This window comes from Gossypium arboreum, chromosome 5 (genome assembly GCF_025698485.1).
Source record: "Gossypium arboreum isolate Shixiya-1 chromosome 5, ASM2569848v2, whole genome shotgun sequence".
NCBI classification, from domain to species: Eukaryota; Viridiplantae; Streptophyta; class Magnoliopsida; order Malvales; family Malvaceae; genus Gossypium; species Gossypium arboreum.
The window spans coordinates 22,957,749-22,982,070 of record NC_069074.1 but is presented as its reverse complement, the minus strand read 5'-3'; the positions used below and the strand labels follow the sequence as shown (position 1 = coordinate 22,982,070).

The window sequence follows — 24,322 nt, the reverse complement described above, 5'->3', positions numbered from 1 at the left end:
ATTATTAAAATTATAAAAATATAATAAATTATAAAATTAATAAACTCTAATAATATTTTAAAATTTTATTTTTAAGAGTTTCTTTCCATAATTTTGGAATCATATTTTTTTAAAAAATTATTTAATAATTTAATATTGTGCTAATTTGACCAAAAGATAAAAATTAAATTTATTGGGTATGTTTTGTATATGAAAGACTAAAATAAAGTTTTAATAGCACAACATTAACGGATAAACTATTTTGCACTATGATACATTTTGCGAATTAGTATAAATGCATAATGAGGATTAACTTCATTCAGATTTATTTTCTCTGAAATTATCAGGTGTGAAACCTTGACTATTCCACTCTTCAAATGTCTTGTTGATCGGCTCACACACGCATTCCCTTTTTATATGGAAAACATGTAGACACTGAGCAGAGAAGGTATGAAGATTGAAAGCCATTTTAATAGGGAAAGTACTGATCCAGTTTACAACTGAGCTGGCACATAACCCAGACGAAGAGCACATGCATGATTCACTATTGCCTTGTTGACTCATTTCTATTCATAACATAGAAAATGCGTACCTTCCCAAACATTAAATTTATCCTTAGGCTAAACTCCTCCGATCATGGGCTAGCATTTGTGAACCATTATATCAGCCATGGCCAACCATCACCCCTCATTCTTTTCAAACTCAATCAGGAAATGCTTACACAAAGTCTCCAAAATTCTCTTCTAACCAATCCAATTCCACTCTCTCACTACACTCCTAACTAATTTACTCAGAACTTGCTTATCCAAAAAACCTTCGCACCTTTACTATCAACTCTCCCCTTTGTAGAAACTACCTTTACCGATTCATTTTAGTTGAGCTAACTCAAGGGTTACAGAATTTGGATATATAGCCTCAAACTTTTGGATTACAAACAAATAAATATTTAGTTTCATTTCAAGTGCTTACAATTGATACACACGCCTGGTTTAGTTGTTCTAGCAAGCTCAATACATATATAGGCTAGCAATAAACTTGGTATTATAAGACTAACCCACAAACAATCGACTGGCTTGCAGAACATCAGAAAAAAAACTATGGGTATATTCAGGAAAGAATTTCAAAAAAGAAAGAACAGATGTACAACATTTCCATTGGAACTTTCAGCGACCTGTACGAAGAATTGTATATGCACTAGACAAGGAATTCAGAGAAACACCCTTCCCAGTTGATGAAGAAAACAAAATTATACTATCAGAGCCCGAGTTATCTGCTACAGATAGGCTAATTTCAGTAGTCTGATCACGTACTTGAAAGGTTTCAAGGATAGAAGATGGCATAATATTAGGGGCACTGTCAAGTGTTATATTAAGCAAACTAGCATTGCCTTCAAGATATTGCACTTCTTTAATGGTGGGTCTCAAATCTAGTTTGGGGTGGGAACAAAGCAGACCTAGTTTCACAACATTCTCCATTTCCTCCACCATGTAATTCCCCTATAATCTTGGATCTATAGCATCAACAATGGCATCTCTTTTCCAGCATCTATTTACTAAATCGACTAGAAGAATCTCTTCGGATGGTGCATTAGGATCCAATGGCTTCCTCCCATAAGCCACCTCTAGCAGAAAAGTCCCAAAAGCAAACACATCTGCAGTTCTTGTTAGAGAATGACCCTCCATGCAACACATGCACCAGCAAGCAGATCAAACAGCTCATGCCAAGCAAAAAGCTGTCGAGCCAAATGTTGCAGCTATTTTGTTTTGTTCATTTTAATGCTATCTAGTTCATTTTGAACTTAGTTTAGCTTGTATTTGATGTAATTTGATAGTGAAAGAGCTAATCACCAGCTTTGTTTAAGTGTGCAAGCATAATTCACCTAGTTCCAATGTATTAAGTGGAGTTAGGTAGCTATTAGGTGAGTTTTAGTTCATTTTGACCAGCCAATGTCTGGTATATGTACAAGGCGTCATGTCATTGTTTTAAAAATTAATAAAAAAAATTCATTTCTTTTTATTCATATGCTCCATCATTTTCTTTACTTTTCAATTCTGTTTGTTGTTCTTTAGCAATATTTCAGTTCTTGTTTCTTCACCAAGTCACCAAACTTGCTAAACAAGCCTAAGCTGAACCAGCTTCTTCCTTGTTCATAACACCAACAATTGGTATCTAGAGTCATTGTCTTAGTGGACCTGTTGCATTTGAATCATAACTTGAATGGCTTCTTCAGGTTTTTCTCCAGCAGCTCCACCAGTCTTCAATAGAGAAGGCTTTCATATATGGGTGGTTAATTTGAGGGCTTACCTGCAGACCTTTGATCTGTGGGAAGTTGTAAACACCGATGCTAAGCCAGCACCACTTAGGGCCAATCCCATAATGACTCAGATCAGACAACATACTGATGAGAGGACCAAGAGGCACAAAGCCATGTCCTGCATTTAAAACTGTGTGTCAGATGTCATATTTACAAGAATTATAGCTTTTGAGACACCAAAACAAGCCTGAGACAAGCTCAAAGAGGAGTTCCAAGGCACAGAGACGACAAGGCAACAGCAGCTATTGAATTTGAGAAGAGATTATGAAAATTTGAAAATGAAGGAAGAAGAAATAGTGAAGCAGTATTTAGATAGGATTATGGCTGTGGTGAACAGCATAAGGTTGCTAGGAGAACAGTTCAGTGAAGCAAGGATTGCGGAGAAAGTGCTCTCAACATTGCCTGAAAGATATGAGGCAAAAATCTCATTCTTAGAGGATTCAAGAGACTTACCAAGCATCTTTTTAGCTGAGCTTATTAATGCCCTCTATGCTCAGGAGCAAAAGAGAGCTAACAAGATGGAGGAGCATCAAGAAGGTGCTTTTCAAGCCAAGGCCAAACCTGCTTCAAGCACCACTGCCTACGAAGGCCAAAAAAATTGGAAAAACAGGCCTAAGTATGATGCTGAAAAAAGGGACCAACCCTACAGGCATAGTAAAAGGCCTGGTCATCCAAAAAAAAAAAAAGATGTTGGTTTAGACTAGATGCACAGTGCCAACATTGCAAGAAGATGGAGCATGTTGAAAGGGTTTGCAAAAACAAAGGCAGGCCTAGGCAGAATCAAGCACAACAGAAAAATATTGAAGCTCAAGTGGCTGAAGACAGTAGTGACCATGAGGAGCAGGTCTTTACTGTGTCATGCTCAGTTGGTCAGAAGAAGGGCTCAAAAGGATGGCTATTGGACAGTGGTTGCACTAACCACATGTCACCAGATGCAACCATTTTCAAAACCTTGGACAGAAGCCGCAAAACCAAAGTGAAAGTTGGTAATGGGCAGTTTATCAATGCTGAAGGAAAATGGGATGTGTTGATATGCACTTCCACAGGTGGCAAGGTCATCTCAAATGTGCTTTTGGTGCCTGAGATTGACAGGAACCTTCTTAGCATTGCTCAATTGCTTGATAAAGGCTATTCAGTTGTGTTCAAGGGCAAGGAGTGCCAAATTACTTATCCAAATGGATCAAGCTTCATGTCAGTCACTTTGACTGATAAATGCTTTGAAGTCAACAAGCCAAGTCATTCACACTCAGCCTGCATTACTTCTACTGAAGATTTCAAGCTTTGGCACCAAAGACGTGGTCACGCCAACTTCAGATCGATGGCTCAAATGGTCAGTGAAGAATTGGTTGAAAATTTCACCAATACAGTTGAAAATGAGGATGTTTGTGAGGTTTGTCAGATAGGAAATCGAGCTAGACAGCCATTTCCTGCAAAATCAACTTTGAGAGCATCAGACAAGTTACAGCTTGTGCACACTGATGCGTGTGGCCCTATGAAGACTGAATCACTCAATGGTAATAGGTACTTCATTCTTTTCATTGATGATTGTACCAGATATTACTGGATTTTCTTCCTAAAATGTAAGTCTGAGGTAGCTCAAGTGTTCTTGAAGTTTAAAGCTGTAGTTGAAACAAAAACAGGATTGAAACTTAAGACCATCAGGTCAGACAAGGGAGCTGAGTATACCTCAACTCAGTTTCAAGCTCTTTGCAATGATGCAGACATCAAAAATGAGCTGACAAATGTCTATACCCCTCAGCAGAATGGGGTTAGTGAAAGAAAAAACAGGAGTTTGATAGAATGGCCAGATGTATTCTATTTGAGAAGAATTTGCCCAAGAACATGTGGGCTGAAGTAGTTAACACTGCTGTGTATATTCAGAATAGGCTTCCAACAAAGGCACTGGCTCACAAAACACCATTTGAGGCTTGTTTCGGGTTTAAGCCATCATTGGCTCATTTGAAGGTCTTTGGTTACATATGTTACAACCATATACCAACTATGAAGAGTGACAAACTATCCAAGAAAGCTCTGCCTAGCATTTTTGTGGGCTACAGCATGGTCGATAAAAGGTATAGGATCTTAGATCCTTTAACAAACAAAATCCAATTGAGCAAATATGTGGTCTTTGATGAAAAAGCACGCTGGAACTGGGAAAGAAATAAGTCAGAGGCTATTTCTGAAGAGCTGATGGCTGATCAGGTTGCACCTAATCAAATTGGTCCTGAAAGGAACATCGATGATGTGCCAGCCAGAGGCACCAGACCCTTAGTTAAAATTTATGTAAGGGCTCATGTTGCTGAGGTTGAACCAAGTAGTTTTGAATAAGCTGAAGCTCATAAAGGGTGGAAGCAAGCCATGGTTGATGAGATCAAGATGATTTAGAAGAATCAGACATGGGAGCTGGTTGAAAAGCCTGTTAACAGAAAGACCATTGGTGTAAAATAGGTCTATCGAGCTAAACAAAATACTGATGGTAGTTTAAACAAGCTGAAAGCTAGATTTGTTGTCAAGGGGTTCAATCAAAGATATGGCCTGGACTACATGGAGAATTTTGCACCAATAGCCAGGCTAGATACAATCAGATTGTTAGTTGCTTTGGCTACACAAAAGCAGTGGATCATTCATCAACTAGATGTAAAGTCTGCATTTCTCAATGGCTTCATTGAAGAAGAAATCTATATTGACTAGCCTCAAAGTTTTGTTGTGTTTGGAAAAGAACATATGGTATACAGGCTTAAAAAAGCTTTGTATGGCCTGAAATAGGCTCCTAGAGCCTGGTATGCTAAAATTGATAGCTACCTGGTTAGCTTGGGATTCAAGAGAAGTATCAGTGAGCCAATACTATATGTCAAGAAGGAATAAGCTAAAACAGCTCATTGTGTCCCTTTATGTAGATGATCTCTTGGTGATAGGAGGAGATCAGATTATGTTGGCTAATTTTAAAGCCAAAGTGAAGGACATGTTTGAGATGTCTGATTTGGGGTAGATGACTTAATTCCTAGGAATGGAGGTGTTGCAAACACGAAGTGAAAATTTCTTGAGATAGAAAACATTTGCTGTAAAGATCTTGAACAAGTTCTCTATAGAGAATTGTAAGCCAACTAGCACACCTATGGCTATTGGAAAAAAACTGTCAAGCTAATAAGACTATGAACAAGTTAATGAATCTACCCACAGAAGCTTAGTAGGTTGCTTGTTATATCTAACTACAATAAGACTGAACATTATGTTTGCTGTTAGTGTGCTTTCAAGATTCATGCACTGCTGCAATATGCAACACCTTCAAGCAGCAAAAAGAGTGCTCAGGTACATCAAAGGCACCTTGAGCCATGGATTGTAGTTTAACAAAACTGAAAACTTGAAATTGGTAGGCTATACTGATAGTGATTGGGCTAGTTCAAAGGATGATATAAAGAGCACTTTTGGTTATGCATTTACACTTGGATCAGCAATGTTTTGTTGGAGTTCAAAGAAGCAATCGATGGTGGTTCAATCAACAGCAAAAACTGAGTATGTTGCAACTACAAGTGCTGTTAATCAAGCCATATGGCTCAAAAAAATCTTAACTGACTTGAACCTGCACCAAAGGGAAGCAACAGAGATCTTTTGTGACAACAAATCTGCTGTTGCAATTGCAAAGAACTCTGTTTCCATGGTAGAACTAAACACTTTAGCATCAAGCAACATGTAGTAAAGGAAATGGAGCAAGCTCGAGAGGTGGAGCTGATTCATTGCAATTCTGAAGAACAAATTGCTGACATTTTCACAAAGGCCCTTAATGTGTCAAGATTCATCAAATTGAGGAAGTAGTTAGGAGTTAGCAGCATAGAGACCAATGAGGAGTGTTAGAGAATGGCCTTCCATGCAGCACATGCACCAGCAAGCAGATCGAGTAGCTCATGCTAAGCAAAAAGCTGTCAAGCCAAGTGTTGCAGCTGTTTTGTTTTGTTCATTTTGTAATTTTAGTTAATGTAATGCTATCTAGTTCATTTTAAACTTAGTTTAGCTTGTATTTGATGTAATTTGATAGTGAAAGAACTGATCACTAGCTTTGTTTAAGTGTGCAAGCATAATTCACCTAGTTCCAATGTATTAAATGGAGTTAGGTAGCTATTAGGTGAGTTTTAGTTAACGTCTGGTATATGTACAAGGCATCATGCCATTGTTTTAAAAATTAATAAAAAAAAATTATTTCGTTTCATTCATATGCTCTACCATTTCCTTTGCTTATCAATTCTGTTTTTTGTTCTTTAGCAACATTTTTAGTACCCATGAAGCTGCACTAAATTCTTATTGCTGGATTTTTGAAGAATGTGAGGTTGAAACAAAAGCAAAAGATAAAAAATGGAGAAGTTAATTTTTTGGTGAACTGTTTCATTAAAAAATTGTTGCATAATTTACATGAAAAATTATGCTTAAATATGTTTAAAAAATAATAAAATATTAGAACTTAGTTTAATTCAGTGGCTAGATTCATATAACTTTATTTTTTATTTGTTATTTTCTGTCTAATCGTCTGTCAAAATGTTTAATCAAAACTTATCATAGTTTCAGTTTAAGTTGGTGACTCACAGAGTCAAGAGCTCGCAGGTGAGCTCTCATGCTTGGTAAGCTTGCAGTTCTGGTAAGTTTACAGTTTGTAGTTCACAGGTGAGCTCGCAATCTCGGTGAGCTCGCAGTTCGCAGTTAGCATAGATGGTTATTTCGAAACACTCCTCCTTGACCTCTATGCTTCGAACTCTAATATCATAAAATAGTTTTTCAAACCTCATCTTCTCAAGAGGTTTTGTTAGAATATCAGCTAATTGGTCTTGTGAACTGCATTGAACTAATATAACTTGCTTGGCTTGCTCCATTTCTCTCATAAAGTGATATTTGATTTTGAAATGTTTTGTTCTACCATGGAACACTGGATTTTTACAATTACAACAGCTGATTGGTTATTACACTTGATCTTTGTTGCTTCTTCTTACTTCAAATTTAAATCACTCAGCAGTTTTCTCAACCAAATGGCTTGATTTACAGTTACTGCAGCTGCGACATACTCTGCTTCAACAGTTGATTGTGCTACTATTTCTTGCTTCTTTGAGCTCCAACAGAACACACTCGATCCTAAAGTGAAGATATAGCCTGAAGTACTCTTCATGTTTTAAGAAGATCCAGACTAATCACTATCTAAACGCCCAAGTAACTTGATCTTTTCAGTCCTCATAAACTTCACGCCATGATCTAGAGTTCCTCTTATGTATTGTAGAACTCTTTTTATTGAGTTTACATTACAACAATGCATGAACCTTGACAATTAACTTACAACAAACAAGACTTACTCCAAAATCAATTGAACCATATTATTTCCCTGTCCACTATTTTTGAGAACCTTTGAAAGGTTAGATAACACAAGGCTTTGCGCTTCTCCACTTGTATTGAAGCTCTATCCCAGAATATAATGGCTATTACTTCTAATTGAACCTGTTGAAGTAGAGAAACCAACATACATGGTATCCATTAGAATACCAGAGAGATTGATATATGTGGACAATAGAGGCTGGTTGGGTTTCGGCCTTCCCTCTGGTGCCAAGGTTACAGTGAGTAGTTGTTCTTCATCACTGTAGTCTATCCAAACCTGTGTTCAATATCCATTGTTGACCTCCAAGCTTATATTCTTCCTTTCTTCATTAGAAAAATAAGCTGATGCAACGAATTGGTTCAATTTCACGACGCTCAGATCGATTCATACATGATTGTTATCTACATCTTCTATGTCAAGACTCAAGATAGTATCAAACTCAACAGCAAAAAAACATATTTGAAGAATGGCCATTGGTTGATTCATTAACAAGTCCTAGATATTGGATTGTAGCAGCATGGCTGAAATCTGTAGAGTGTGAGATGACAAAGGCAATGCCATGGCCACTCGAGTCTTTCAATCCAGGAATGATGGTGATGACGAAATTCGTTGAGAAGGAAAGAGATTGAGCTGAACTTGAACAAGTGTTGAAATTTATTGGAGATTGGTAGAAAGCATGGACGATTAGTAGTTTTGATGTGTTGGTGAGCTGCAATAGACAATTGGAATGGATGTTGGCACTCCCATCAAGCTGCAGATTAGCATGAAGGAAGCCTCTATTGTAAATGAATTCTTCAGCCTTTGCCATGGAAATCAATGCCAGGCAAGAAAACAACCAAACATGAAATGATGTGAAAGCAGTTGCCGCCATTGTTAAAAGAATGAAAGGCATCCTCTATGAGAGAACATACATAACACATCTACCTTTTTATTTATTTTCTGAGGCAACCACTTTCAACAATAGACCAAATGAATTTGTTGTAGTTTTCCAATATCAGAAAGTAAACTTCCTAACACAATTATCTATAAAAAAAACTAATAAAAATAGAAATATGTATATTGCCACCCCAATGCGGAAAAAATTAAATTTACTATTAAAAAGTCTCATTTTATTATGTTTTATACAATTTTATTTTAATATATATAATTCATTATCTTCATAAGTTACATGTATAATATTATTTAAGCTCTGATCGAGTGGATGTTATGAGTCAATAGGATACCAACTCGTTGAGGAAATTATCAAAATATTTTTTCGTATTTAAATTAAGTTATATTATCCGAGTATACTTTAGTCTTTTTATTTTAACAAAATCAATAAAAATAAAAATATGTATAGTACCAATTGAATTGGTAAAACCTTAAATTGATGACTCAATCAAAGCTTTATTTTGATCTATTTCATGTATTTTAATCTTAATTTTTGTTAAGATTGTGTCACAAATTAACTTGAAACCAACTTAGGATTGATAACAACACCACGACAACATTATTGTGTATTTATATGTTTAAATTCGTTTTACTTACAATTTAATCTTTTTTTAAAATTTTAACATTGAACATATTTCATGTGTTATTATTAATTAGTTTTAAACCATATTTTTAATTATTTATTGTATGTTATTTTTAAATACAAATTTATATTCTAAATACATAATTTTCACACGCAGTATGCTGATGTGATAGAGTTTCTAGTATATATATAATCATTCAATTATTTTAAATTCAAAGATTCAAATACTCAAAACCCAAGGATATACCTAAAATTTAAATTATGCATTATCATTCCTTTAGTGAAAGGTTATATATATTGATATAATATTTAGAATTATTCATAATATTTTTAACCTTTAAATAGAAAGATAAATGCATCTTAGTATACTTGAGCTCATGTCTTCCTACACCGACAACAATACTAATACCAACCAATTTAATACTCATGTGACAGTAAAGATGATATTTAAAAAGTGGTAAAAAGAAAATAAAATGATACATTATATTATTTTTCTCATTATATAGTTTTTTAAATAAAATTAATATTTTATCACATTATGAACAATTTTGAAATTAATTATTTTAAATAAATTTAAAAATAAAAAGTAATTAGAAATAAATTGTAATACCCCTCTAACCTTAAACCGTCGCCGGAACAGGGTTACGAGGTATTATCAGACAATTTACGATTAATATTCAAATAATTATCGAACATATTATAATACAATCATAAATTCATATAAAACTTTTGCTAATTGACTCTTTTTTATTTTTTAAATTCAAAATAACTCCTTTATAAATATTTAACATTCCCTGCAAATTTCAAATTGCAACCAAACCAATTCTAGTATTTCAACCAATGCATTTATATACTCAAATATACTTAAATCATACTTGACATATTGACTTTAACAACTTAATTAATGAAAACCCTATTATCATTTCTAATTAGCTTATAAAAGTATTCAAACCATTTCAATTCAATACCAATGCCATAAACAATTTTTACCATTTCACTAATTTAATTATCAAAACACCAAATACCTTTCTTTACAACAAAATTTATATAACATACCAAAAAAACCATTATAATCCCTATGTACATGCCACTTTCACTTAAAGGAAGAAAACATCACCAAAATCTTAATGCTGGAGTCGGGATCGTTCGGATGCTGGACCAGGACACTGGACTCCTATCAACCTGCGCATGAAAACAACCGTACGCTAAGTATTCCTTACTCAATGGTATTACCATAATTCAAATTATAATAGCAATAAGAATTATAATTACGAATCATGTAACTATCCAATTTCTCAAATATCAATTCATTCTTAAACTTTCATTAATTAACAATAACAATACAATTTTTAGCTATTCTTCAATTTCCATCACATATCACATGTAACAATTTCAATCACTACATGAACATTAAGTTCATGCCTTTCATTTTCAAACTCAATTTCAATCCATAATTCAACTTTCTCATTTCTTTCAATATTTTCAATAATATAATCAATCAATTTATTTTAAATTTCTTATTTCAGTTGTTCACCCTATTAACAAACCTGGATTTTAACGGATATACAGATTCCAACCCAAACACACCAGTACGGCACATTATGCCTAAAACGGTACATAGTACCTGATCAGTATACGACACATAAGTGCCTGAAACGACACACGAGGTGCCTGAAATACGACACATAAAGTGCCTAATTGGCAAAGCCGATAAATCTCGTACTCTTCCAAATCCTGTGGCATGCCAATTATATCCGATTCAGCCCGACTAGTTAATAGGGTATTCCATATTACTTTTCAATTTCAATTTCATTCTCAATTTAATTACAACTCAATTCAATATACTTTTCCATTTCAATCCACATACAATTCAATTTCAATATATATTAATCATTCAGCTCAATTTTCATTCAATTCAACATAACACATACCTTATAATTTACTAACCATATACATAAATTAATTTAACATTTAATGAATAAATAAATAATTTGAATTACAGTAATACAAACTTGAACTTCGCAGTTACTCCTCGACGACCTTCTCCTTCTCTTTTATCTCGATACTTTGAATTTTTTATTAGCTATCAAAGTTTTAAACCTTAAACCCTTAGTTTTTCCTTTTTCTTTTTTTTTTTTCTTTCTATTTCCTGCTCTGTTTCAAATGCCTCTGTTTCGTTCTTCTTTGTTTAGGTGTGATTTTATTTCTTTTAGTTTATTTACTTTTATGTTATAATAATATAATATGTAATAATTATTTAATAACAAATATCTTTTAGTTTAAATTATAAGTAATTATATATTTATTTTATATTTATACTAATAATTTTATTACAATTGTCATTATTTAATTTGTTTATCAAATAAAAATCTTATAATTTAATTATTTAATTAATAAATATCTTTAACTTAATAATAATAATTAATAAATATCTATTTTCCAATTTAAATATAAATATTACAAATGTATATATTTTATTTATACACTTGTAATAAATCATCTCCATCCACTTGTCTTCATTTTATTTCATCATATAATATTTCATCATCACCGTACATTTATCATGTTTTACTTTATTTATCCTATAAAATCTCATAATATAATTAATATAAATTATAAATTAATAAATTAATAATAATAATACACTCTAATAAATATCTATTTAATAACAAGTATAAATACCACAATTGTACACATATATTTTTGTACATATGTACAATATCATCACCATCCATTTGGCAAATTTTTAATTTATTTATCATACAATTGTCTTTATTTTATTTATTTCCTATAATATAATATCTTAACTTTAATTAATATAATTTATAATATTTTAATTAAATAATATTTTTATAATATAAATAAAAAATCTAAGATTTTTCCATGCATTGCCGCCTCATCTTAAACCATTGGCTTATTTACCTATTTAGTCCCTCTTATTTTCTTTTACTTTATAATTAAACTTTACACCTTATTCAATTTAGTTCTTTTCACTAATTACTCTAAATTAAGCTAAATTCACCTAATTTAAACCTAATTAAACACATCACTAGACTCATAAATATTTCTAATAATTATTTTTGAACTCGATTTACTAAGACGGTACCCGATGTTGCATTTTTTCGATGCTCATGAAGTGTGGGTCATCACATAAATTTTATAATTAATCCATAAAATTAAAAATAAATTTAAATAAGTATTTGCATTTTATTATAATTATATGCATTTAGTCATTTGTTTCATTTTAAAAAACCAAAATTATTTGTAAATTAACCAAAAAAAAACCCTTAAAGGATTTTGTATAAATTTAAAAGGTTAAAATATGCTATAAGTTCTTATACTTTTGTATATTTGAAATTTAGCCTCAAAGTTTTAAAGAATAGATTATTTCTCTTCTATTGTGAAAAACAGTTAATAAATGTTAATTTCAGTACACAATACTTTTTTCTCATAGCAAAATAATATGTTTGCACTCAAATTATTTTAACAAATTAAAATGAATACATAGACATATTCACACAAAAAGAAAAATTAACTCAGAACTCAATTTTGACTTTAATGTCTATATATAGAGTACTGAAAAATACCTATGTACTTCATTGAAATTACACAAATTTTTTTTTAGAATAATTTTTGAATAGTTGTGTCATTTAAATGTAAATTCAAGTTGTAATAGAGTTAACATCTACACTACATTTGGTTCGTTGTAATGAAATATAGTTGTAATGGAATAGAGCTGTAATCAGTAATTCAACTATTTGGTTGAATGAAATGAAATAGAACTGTAATAATATTCTTGTGTTTGGTTGAATGGAACGATTTTGTAATAGTATAAGTAAAAAAAAATTGAAATGACCAGAAGTACCCTTAGCAAAATTTTGTTAGGTAGATGATTATGTTATTATTATTGTTATTAAATTTTAATAGGATTATTATTAAAAATAAGTTAATAAAAATAAATAATTTAATCATATTTTAATATAATTTAATAATAATATATAATTTAATAGTATTTTAATATAATTATTTTTATATTAAAATATTTTATATTAAATTATATTAAAATATTTCAAATATTTTATTTGTATATGCCTAAGTTTTAAAAGATTAATCTGAAATTAAATTTTTTATTATTTAATATTACATGGAATAGTTATTCTTTTGTGATACCAAAGAATAGCTATTACGGAAGACAAGTAATAGAAAATAATTGTCTCATTAAATGAGTATTACGTTCAATCAAACAAAAGAATAATTTACCACATGGTGTTAAGGTATAAAAATGTTTTGAAAATTATTTTTCAATTGTAGTTCAATTTCAAACAATAGACTTCATTTACGTAATAATAAAAACTTTAAAAATATTAACTTTATTAAATAGTAAATAATATTTTTAAATGATAAATGTTGACTTTATTCTAATTTGAGTTTATTTGATTGTTTTTTTATAATATAGTACTAAATTAATTCATTTAATCAAGAACTTATAGTAGAGTAACCTCTTAGCTATATTCACCGTAGTATCTATCTATCATATAGAATAGTGTTAGTGTTATACGAGTCATAAAAGTCATCAAGCAAGTATTCAGCCTCTTCCTCCTTGAGCTTTCTCTCCATACTTCTAATTCAGACGCAACTTCTTCATAGTTTGCCTTTCCTCTCCCTTCACTCTCACACATCTCCTAGCTAAAGTTGCCACTTCCTTAAGTAGTTCAATGTTGTTATCATGCAACACTCGTCCATCAGTAATATCTAGCAAGCGTTCCTCTTTCATAACAGCAATAAAGTACAGAGTCAAATTCCTCTCATGTTCAGGTCTTTCGAAAGAAATTGCTTTCAGACCTGTTAGTAATTCTATGAGAACAACTCCAAAACTATAAACATCACTCTTTTCAGTCAATTGACTTGTTTGAAAATATTCTGGGTCCAAATAGCCCAGAGTTCCCTGCACGAGTGTTGTTATTTGTTCTTTATTTGAAGGGACCAATCTGGAAGCACCAAAATCAGATACTTCAGCATTGTAATTCTCATCTAAAAGTATGTTGGCCAACTTGACATCACGATGAATAATAGGCGGAGATGCAGCAGAGTGCAAATAGGAAAGGGCTTCTGCTGCTTCTGTGGCTATTTTCAAACGAGCTTCCCATGATATGAAAGACTCATGATCGGCATTGTGTAAGTGATCGAAGACGCTACCATTGCTTACATATTCATAGACTAGCAAAGGGACTTGTGTCTCCAAACAACATCCCAACAATTTCACCACATTTCTGTGGTTGATTTGGGATAACACAATAACTTCATTAACGAATTGTTGAACTTGGCTTTGATCTCCAATGATGGACTTTTTAATGGCAACACTGCAGCCATCAGGCAACAATCCTTTGTAAACAGTACCTTGACCTCCTCGTCCAAGGATTTTACTTTCATGGTAATTGTTTGTCGCTTTTTTGAGTTCTTCGACTGTAAAGAGTTTAGCTGTCTTGCCGTATTCTTTATATCGTGAAAGGTGTTCCCGCAACAAAATCCCACCATTTTGCTGAAAGTAATCTTGTTTCAGTTTGTTGAGCTTTCTCTGCCTCAGCCCCAAATACACCCATGAGGAGCATAACAGCGAAAATAAAATGCCTATACCTGTAACAATATGAGACTAGAAATTGTAATTTAAAAATAAAAAAAATCAAATAAGCTCCATTTTTATAGTTTCAATTGAACTTTGTATGGATTAAAACTGATAAGCTTTAATATCTTTTGTTATGTTGTTAATATCTATATCTCATTAATGTGTGCCTAAACTTTGTAAACCTCGATCTGATATGTTTTGTAAACATACATCACAATATTAATTTTCATATAGTTCTTTTCAATGAGAAATTAATAATGACGTTGTAGAAATAACAAACTTGGATGGATTTTAATCCAAAACAAACTAAAGGATTAATTACATCCAACATTAACAATGGTGTATCAATCAGAATCAGTATATGAAAACTATTTAGACCAATTAAATCGGTTTAAATTTGGATTAGTTTCATCTCAGTATTAATACGTTTGCACAAAATATTTACCAAATAAAAGGAAATCAATTTTTGGTTTATATGAACCAACCTAATGCAACAAGAAGAGTGGGAAAACTCTGGTGTGATTTGACTTTAGGACTGCACCCTGTTCCATTTTTCTGGCCATCACCCTCAAATCCCTCAGGACACGAACAATAATAACTTCCAGCTACATCATAACATGTTGCAGTTTCATTGCAAGGCTTCAGTGTCTCGCATTCATCAATATCTACAAATTTTCAAACATTTTAAAGCAGAAAAAAAAAAAACATATATTGGGAACAAAATTAAAAGTATTCATCAAAATGAATCTGGAATGAAAAAGAAGTTGATATCTTTACCTTGGCAGCCATAGGAGAGGTAAGGGTTACCCTGAAAGCCATCAAGACACTTGCACAAATATCCAGGGTTTATACAACTAGTATTTTCCTTGCAACTATAATTTTCTGGATCTATACAAACACTATTTTCCTTGCAAGCATAGTTTTTTGGATCTAATTTAGCTTCAGTGCAATTTTGGTTCCCAATTGTCCAATCAAGAATGATTGGGAATTTCGTTGTGTTGAAATTAACATTGGAAAGATCTGAAACAGAGAAATTATAGGCTCCATCTTCCACAACAAATCCATAACTACAAGGATTGAAGTCCAATACATTGGAATGATTCCGACGGGTATCAAAATTTAAGACATAATTCCTCACTCCTTTAGGGATAGCTGCCTGGCAACAGCCAATACCAGAGCAAGACCCATTAATCACATCCTCCACGTCACTGCAGAATGTTACACACCCGGTTGAAAACGTATGTCCCAAGGTACCCTCAATGAGAGCATAGGTATCACAACCAATGGCTGTGAACTTGTTTCTGGTATTAGATATGGGGAAGTTTAAAAGTGAAAATGACTCGCCATATGAACTGCGTCCTAATGAATTATAACAGTCAAAACCTACCAATTGTTGGATGCGCAAATAACCATCTAGAGAGATGTGGAGAACTTCAATATCGGTGGAACTTAAGAATGTTTTTGGGGGGTTGGAGGTGGTGTCGCAACGAATGAAAAAGTTGCTGCTGATGTTGCACCCATTGCCTGTTCCAAAAGGATAAGGGATGCTGATATCCCCGCAGTTGCTTTGGCACTCCGGTTTTGGTTGCGCTGCTACCCAGGTTGCTATAATTGTTAACTTAAGTGAAAGCAGAGCAAACTCCTTACACGTACGATCCAAACCCATGACCTCTGGTTTTTTCCTTGGCTATTGCTTGAATAAAAATATTGGTTTCATATTTATAGCAAAACTTATTTGAAGATTCAAAGTTGGTTTAAATGGGAAACACCAATCATGTTTATGAGTTAGGTCAGCATAGACTCTTTCCTTATTAATCATCTTTATTGCAGCGTAGACCCTTTCCTTTCTCTTTTGTTGATTATTCGTAAAGTGGAGTTAAAAGCTAATAAACTAAAAAAACTCGTTTATCCTATAATTTCTTTCAATTACGTTCTTGAAAAGTAATCTTCCCCAAATCAAGTTTACCCACAAGGGATCAATAGAACATGAGAGAGTGCACAACTCTGACCTTATGTGGGTACAAGTTAGTGTAAAACTAATCGTGGCTGCCTTCATTTCTCTGCGTGCTCTTGAAGGCAAGGGCCTGGAAAATTTCTCTGGCATTCATAAAGTAACACAATTGGATAGACTAATTCCATATTCAACACCCAAACAGTTTATTAGAGTTGTTGATTGCACCACCTCCCCAGAAGTTTCAGCATAGTCTTCAATAAATATAACGTATAATTATACTCCAATTCTTATACCTGTCAAACTTTTAAAATTTAGTACCTAAATTTCAATTTATGTAACTTGGTTTTTCTAACTCGTTTAATTTGAAAATGAAGATTTGAGCACCTGCTCAATCAACCCAAGGCAGAGAGAAAGAAGTCTATAAATATGCATGGTAATCATAGAGCTAGGTCTGTTGACCTTTTGTTTCATATTCATATCTTCCTCCCCTTTCTCACGTTCACTTATTTAAGATTAGAGGATATTCCAAAAGTTAAACTCTTATGAGTGAGGATCAAAGTTCTGATCACATGATTATGGGATGAGGTGAGTAATTATTACACTACACCTTACGATTAGTTTTCTTTTCTCTTTTTGCATATACATCTAATCCACTTACAAGCTAAAATTGACATCAATTTTTTTTTTGTTTGTATATTCCATATTCATTTTATAATTCATTTTTGAAACTTGTGGCTGCCCATCCTTACAATATTGTCTCCAATGTTCAAATATGCATTCTCTTCTTGAAAGTTCACACTCAACACTAATTGGTGACTTATCCCTAATTTAACATTAAAAATTTATCATTTAAATTTTCAACACTTAGGCTTTGATTTATTAAAATACTTTCTATTTTTTTTCTATTTTTATTTTTTAAAATTTAAAATATTTCATACTAGTCAAAGCTTCCTAATAGTATCTATTCTTCAATCAATCAAATCAACCACAAGTTTATTTAAATTATATAGAATCAATCGGTTAACTTTCACAAAACCTAAAAGATTAGAGAAACTAAAGATTTCACATATGAGAGCTCAGAACACAGCCCAACTTATCAAATTATGCTAGAGATTATTACACAACTCTAAATCTTTTTGGGCTAAAATCTTAAAATTAAAGTATCTTCAAGAACTTCAACATTCCTCACAGCCCTCTGTCACTTGGAATGCTCTCAAAAGCATTCAAGGTTACTTTGGGGATGGCTTCAAATGGATCGTCAAGGATGGTACCTCTGTTAATCTTTGGGACCAAAATTGGTCGGGCTCCATTCCCTTCGATCATTCATTGCTAACCCTTTAAATTCAATGAAGAAAAACTCATCTCTCCAAGTGTTCTAAATGCTATCTCAACTTCCACTTTTCGCAGAGGCAAGGATATTCTTGGATGGAATTTGACTTCTACCGGGATCTTCTAGCTCTTTGGAATCTGCATAGCTATTGGCCCTTGGTATAAAGGAAACAACAACATAAAATTCTAGTAATGACTAGAGCTGGATATGTAATGTCTGAAAATCTGTTACAGAAATGCACATGTCGAATTAAATAATTAAGTAAAAAGAAAATACCGTCCCACGAAGATTAAATTTTAAACTGCTAAGTACCAAGTATTCAATTTTATTAAATCTGGATCAAGAAAAATAAATTATAATTAGAACTAAAATTAAACTAAACAAATTAAAGAGATTTTTATTAAACTAAAACAATGAAAATTACTAAGTTTTTCAGTCAATTTTAAGATTTTAGAACTCTAAATTCACCTAATTCCATTAATAAATTATTTCTCAGTCAATTGTTGAATCTATTTAACTACTAACACATGATTCAATGACATTAACTAGACTCTTTAAGTATCTAGCTAAGCTAATTCCCCTTCTCTACTAGCTATATTCTTATGCTAAGCAAGTTGGGTGAAATCACTATGATCAAACATATTGGGTTGACTAGGGCATCAGGTATTTTCTTATTTTAGCCTCAAATTAACTAGTTTGTCAACGCTACTACATTTAATCTTTATCTATTCAATCTAGATCTAAACATTAATTTTCTCTTCCAAGACAAATTAAGATTATCAAATTGATACGACTTAATTTGTGGCCAGACAAGTAGATTAAAAATGCATGGGTTGAATAAATAATTAACAAGGATCGAAATAATAGAAGAGAGAATAAATTAATTAACTACAAATTAGATTAGTTATTGTTTCAAGAAAATAGAATTTAATTCATGCTGATTTGAGAAAGCATTACAAAAAAAAATTCAAAACAAACTTGTTTTAAGATAAAGTAAAAAGAAATAATCTAGAGAGAAAAACAATTATTGAATTAGTATCTAGTGCTCTGGATCTCTTTTTCTTCTCCTCTTAGCCTTCAAGTTGATTTCTTTTCTCCCTCTTTTCTCTTAAATCACGCCACTCCTTATTTGTCGGGTTTTAATCGTTTTGCTCATCCAGACACAGAAGTGCAGTGGAGCAAATTGCATGATGTTTCAAAATTTTGAGTGAAAATTGTGCTCCACCACATCGATATTCGATGGAGCGATAGACTTCTTTTCACAATTTTCTTATTCTATACTCCAAACATTTTGTTCTTCATTTAAAACTTATAATGTAAATAGAAAAATAATAAATAAATCCAACTAAATCTAAAAATGATAAAAATTAAATAAAACATAATTAATATAAAAAAACTATAAAATGCACTAAAAACTAAAGTAAATGCTAAAATAACCTCCTAAAAAAAACTATACTAAAACAAGTTATCAATATGAAAATCAATCTTATCCCCCAAATGACCTTTTTCTTATGGGAGATCGCTCACCTCATCCTTCCCATAGTTTTTTTCCTTAATAAACATGGCTTAAACTTGTAAGATTGTTGGCCCTTTTACGCAACGGGTACAGACACACTTAACCATATCCTTTGAGACTCTCAAGTTGTTTTTGAAATCTGGTCAAGATTGGAATTTCACCTCAACTTCTTTCTACCTTCAACCTTCCTTTTCAGGACTGGATTGAAGTGAACTCTTTAGCAAAATGTTTTTATACCTGGCAAAGAAAAAAATACCTTAGTACTTGGTTTTCATCTATATTGAGATATATTTAGTTGGTGGGAATGCTAAAGTCTTTGGAAAGCACTACAATCCTGATTTGATTATCCCAACTGCACTTGCTAATGCAACGGAGATCTTTTCCATCTCCAATAAGATCAAGTATACAAATATGCCAAGATCCATCAAAGTGAAATGGACTTCACAAGAGATTGGGTGGTTCAAACTTAACTGTGACGGTGTTTCGATAGGAAATCCTGGTTCAGTAGGAGCTGGAGCTCTAATTCGAGATTTCCAAGTAACATGGGTGTCTGGTTGTCATAGATTTCTCAACTATTCTTCAAAAACTGTTGCTAAATTTGAACATTGTTGATATCATTGTGGAAGTTGATGCTACTACAGTTATTATTAAGAATCAATCTTGTTCAGATTTGCTTTGCAACACCTTGGTGAATGTTTGCAAGACTTTATTGGAGGCTTTCCAGAATAGTTGATTGCTTTATAATTTCAGGGAGGGAAATAGTTGCCTTGATGTACTGGCTAGAAAAGGCAGCACTCCTAGTTTGCTTTGTAAGAGACTCTTCTAAAGACTATGTTGTCTATTTCGAGCTTTATGCTCCAGCTTTGTTAAAGCTGATATGGCTGGTAGTGTTATGTTTAGAGCTACTTTTTAATTTATTAATGAACTATCAAAAAAAGTGAAATTATTGATTAATTCATTAATTTACATGTTTTTAAATTAAAATTTTATCAACTTATAATTAAATTTCAACTTATATAAACAATAATATTTTATAATCAATTAATAGCATAAATATAAAAGTAGTGATAAATCATTTATAATACAAGATAAAAATATTATGCATAAAATAATAAACCATAAATCATAAAAATATTAAAATTGATAATAAAATATATTTGTAAATTTTTTATTACAATTTTCAATTTTTTATTAATTGTTAACAAATTAAAATATATATATGTATTTATACAAATATCATAATCTTTATAATATCCAATTGAAATTATATATTTATATTAAAATTTATAATTTAAAAATTAACTTACAATTAAATTAACAATTATATATTTTAAAATTACTACATCAAATTAATTAATAATTTTATAGTAAAATATTATAATATTCATATTTTAAACAATTCGAGTGTATGTAAATATAGAAAAATTAAAATACAGAATGATTGCATATTTATTTTTATTGATACTATGTTTTAAAGTTTATTACATTTATTTATATTTTGAATGTTTTAAAGTTTATTACATTTATTTATATTTTGAATTTAAATTTAATATTGATGTAATACAACGGCGACTATTTTAATTAATTATATTTCTATAAAAATATTTAAAATGGTAATATAATTTGATAGCAATGACATAACGTTGGATGACTTTGGAAAAAAATTAAGATATAAAAATTAGAAAATTTACAAAGTATTTTTTTAATACAAACAAAAAGATTTGTAAGTTTAGAAAAATAAATCCTGAGGTGAAAGATTGAAACTATTATCTTCCATGACCAACTTGTAAAATTATATGATCTGTGATGCTATCAGATGTAACATTATTCATACCGCCATTAGAACCAATTTTCAACGATGGTTCACCGAGCAAATACTCAGTCTCTTCTAACCTCGACTCATCGTTGTTTACCCATGGATGATGCTCCAGCATCATTCTCAACCCCTCCAACTCCATTGCGACTTCCTTCATTGTGGGCCTTTCTTCTCCTTTCACTCTTAAGCACCTCCTTGCAAGGCTACCAATTTCCTCAACCATCTCTATCTTTGCTTCATCCACTACGCACTTCTCAAGAATTTGCACCAAGCGATCTTCTTTCAAAGCTGAAATGAAATACATTGCGAGATTTCTGTCCTCTTCTAACCTTTCAAAACAAAGTGCTTTTTGTCCGGTCAGTAGCTCTAGAAGGACTACCCCAAAGCTATAAACATCACTTTTCTCTGTCAGCTGACTTGTCTGCAAGTATTCAGGGTCCAGGTATCCGAGGGTCCCTTGAACCACCGTTGATATCCCGGCTTGGTCTAGTGGAACCAACCTCGAAGCTCCAAAATCGGATACTTTGGCAGTGTAACTATCATCCAAGAGTATGTTGGTAGACTTGACATCCCTATGAATGATTGGTATGGAAGCTGAGGAATGCAGATATGAGAGCACACCTGCAGTTTCTGCTGCTATACGTAACCGGGTTTCAAATGTCAAGGAAGAAGCCTTGCTTTTGTTGTGGATATGCTCAAAGAGAGTACCATTGGTGATAAATTCATAAACCAGTAATGGAACTTCCGTCTCTAAGCAACAACCTAAAAGCTTCACCACATTCCTGTGATTGATTTGGGAAAGCACAATAACTTCATTGATGAATTGATCGATTTGGCTTTCATCAACAACTTGGGACTTCTTAATTGCTACGGTTCTCCCATCTGATAGAGTTCCTTTGTAGACTGTGCCATAACCACCTCGACCAATAATCCTACTTTCATCATAGTTGTTGGTGGCCGTCTCCAGCTCCTCAGCTGAGAAAATTTTAGCCGTTTTAGTGGAAGAGTCCCGCCTGGACAGTTCTTGCTGCAACATCAAGCCTCCATTTTGTCGAAAGAACTTGTGTTTAAGTTTGATGAGCTTCCACTTCTTGAATGCCCAGTACGACCAAGTGCTACCTGCTATCAATACTGTAATGCCTACGCCAAGCCCTATTATTCCATGGTTGTCATAAAACAATCATTAGAATCCATTTTGAGACTCAGAAGATGAGCATTATAGGACGCTTAAATAGTATAGCAGAGAACTTGTAAGACTGAAATCGAATAGAACTCCTTACCAACAGTAAGCTCAATTATAAGTGATCCTCCAGATTGATTGGCAACACATCCTGTACCATCTGCTCTTCCATCTCCATGATAACCCTTGGGGCACAAGCACGTGTAATTTCCTTTTGTATTTTCACATATCTTTTCACATTTATTGAGATTTGGGTCTTTACATTCATCTATGTCTGTAAAAGAATAGATCCCATTCCCACCACAATTTCACCAAAAAGGAGCTACTAGTATAACCTCTAAATAACTAAGACTGTTGAAAATCTGAAGGAAATTGAATTTGCGGAAATAAAGAAGTAAAATACCTTGGCAACCATTAGGTAGGTATGGATCTCCTTGATAGCCATCCAAGCACTTGCAACGATATCCAGATCCATTATCCACGTTATAACAAGTGCTATCTCCCTGACATACATCACCCGAACTCTTGGTCTTTATCGTTTCACACGTCTCGTTCCCGATAAACCAATCAAGCACCATGGGCATCATGGTTACATCTTGCAGATCACGAAGATAATTCGAAGAAAAATTGAAGCTATTTTCTTCAACAACAAAGCCATAGCTGCAGGGATTGAAATCCCAGATACCTTGGTGATTATTGTAGCTTCTTACAGAAATGTCAAAATACCCTACATCTTTAGCAATGGATGTCTGGCAACAGCCTATACCAGAACATGTGAAATTGTCCACATAGTCAATACTGTCACACTTGCTTATGCACCCACTCGTGTATCCCTTGGCGTCTTGAACACCTTGAATGGTTGCTTCAGTATCGCAGCCAATGGCAACGAACTTGTTGTCAGTATCCGAGACCCTGAATTTGGACAGCGTGATGGAAGGAGTATTGCTGGAAACTGGGAAGCCCGATTTATTGTAGCAATCGCGGGCTATAAATTGCATAATCCGCAATTTGCCTCCGACAGTTATGTTTGTCACCTCTATATTGCTTCCTGTTAAGAATGCTCGTGGAGGATCATAGTGAGTCGAATTACAAGCTATGTAAAAATCTTCATTGAGATAGCAATCCGTCGTTGTACCAAATGGATATGGGATACTGACGTTCCCACATCTGTCTTGGCAACCGAGCTTGGCTATTGGAGTTGATTCTGCTGCTGCAACTGCTGCTAGTAACAGGCAAACAAGTGCAAGATGCGAAGCTCGTCTTTCATCTCCCATGGAGGCCTTCATTTCTCTGCGTGTTTTTGGAGGCAAATGCGTGCGTAGAATATTTCTGTGGCTTTTATTCCTGACATATAGTAACACATTGGAAAGACTAATTCTTCAGTCAAAACGTTTATTTGGAGTTGTTGATTTGAAATGAGTTGCAAGATTTCAATGAAACCATCTCCTGACGAGTTTCAGCATAGACCGCAATAAATATAATATACATCTGAAGTTCTGGTCGTGTGAAAATGAAAATTGTATCTCAGGCCTTGAATATGTATAAGTAAATGAAAATAGATTAATGAGGTTTTAAGTTTCATTAGATTATTGTCTTTGGAATATCAGCTGTGAAACCTTGACTAGTCAACTCTTCAAATGTCTTGTCCACCGGCTCCAGCGTATAGCGACCTTCTACCTATCTAGACACATATAAATGGCCGGCCGGCCGGCCGCGGCTGTTTGGAATTTTTGAAATGTTTAAAAAT

General features: G+C 32.9%; 1 protein-coding gene across 1 annotated transcript; it reads right to left on the bottom strand.

Annotated features, from left to right (window-relative positions):
- Window positions 1–13,627: 13,627 nt before the first annotated feature.
- LOC108481344 (uncharacterized) lies at window positions 13,628–23,889 on the bottom strand. The gene is made up of 6 exons (XM_053027504.1): window positions 22,979–23,889; window positions 22,676–22,849; window positions 21,364–22,547; window positions 15,557–16,466; window positions 15,265–15,444; window positions 13,628–14,790 (listed from the first exon to the last, which is right to left on the bottom strand). The coding sequence occupies exons 1-6, from the start codon at window positions 23,859–23,861 to the stop codon at window positions 13,778–13,780; spliced, it is 4,344 nt and encodes a 1,447-aa protein (XP_052883464.1). The 5' UTR covers window positions 23,862–23,889; the 3' UTR covers window positions 13,628–13,777.
- Window positions 23,890–24,322: the final 433 nt, after the last annotated feature.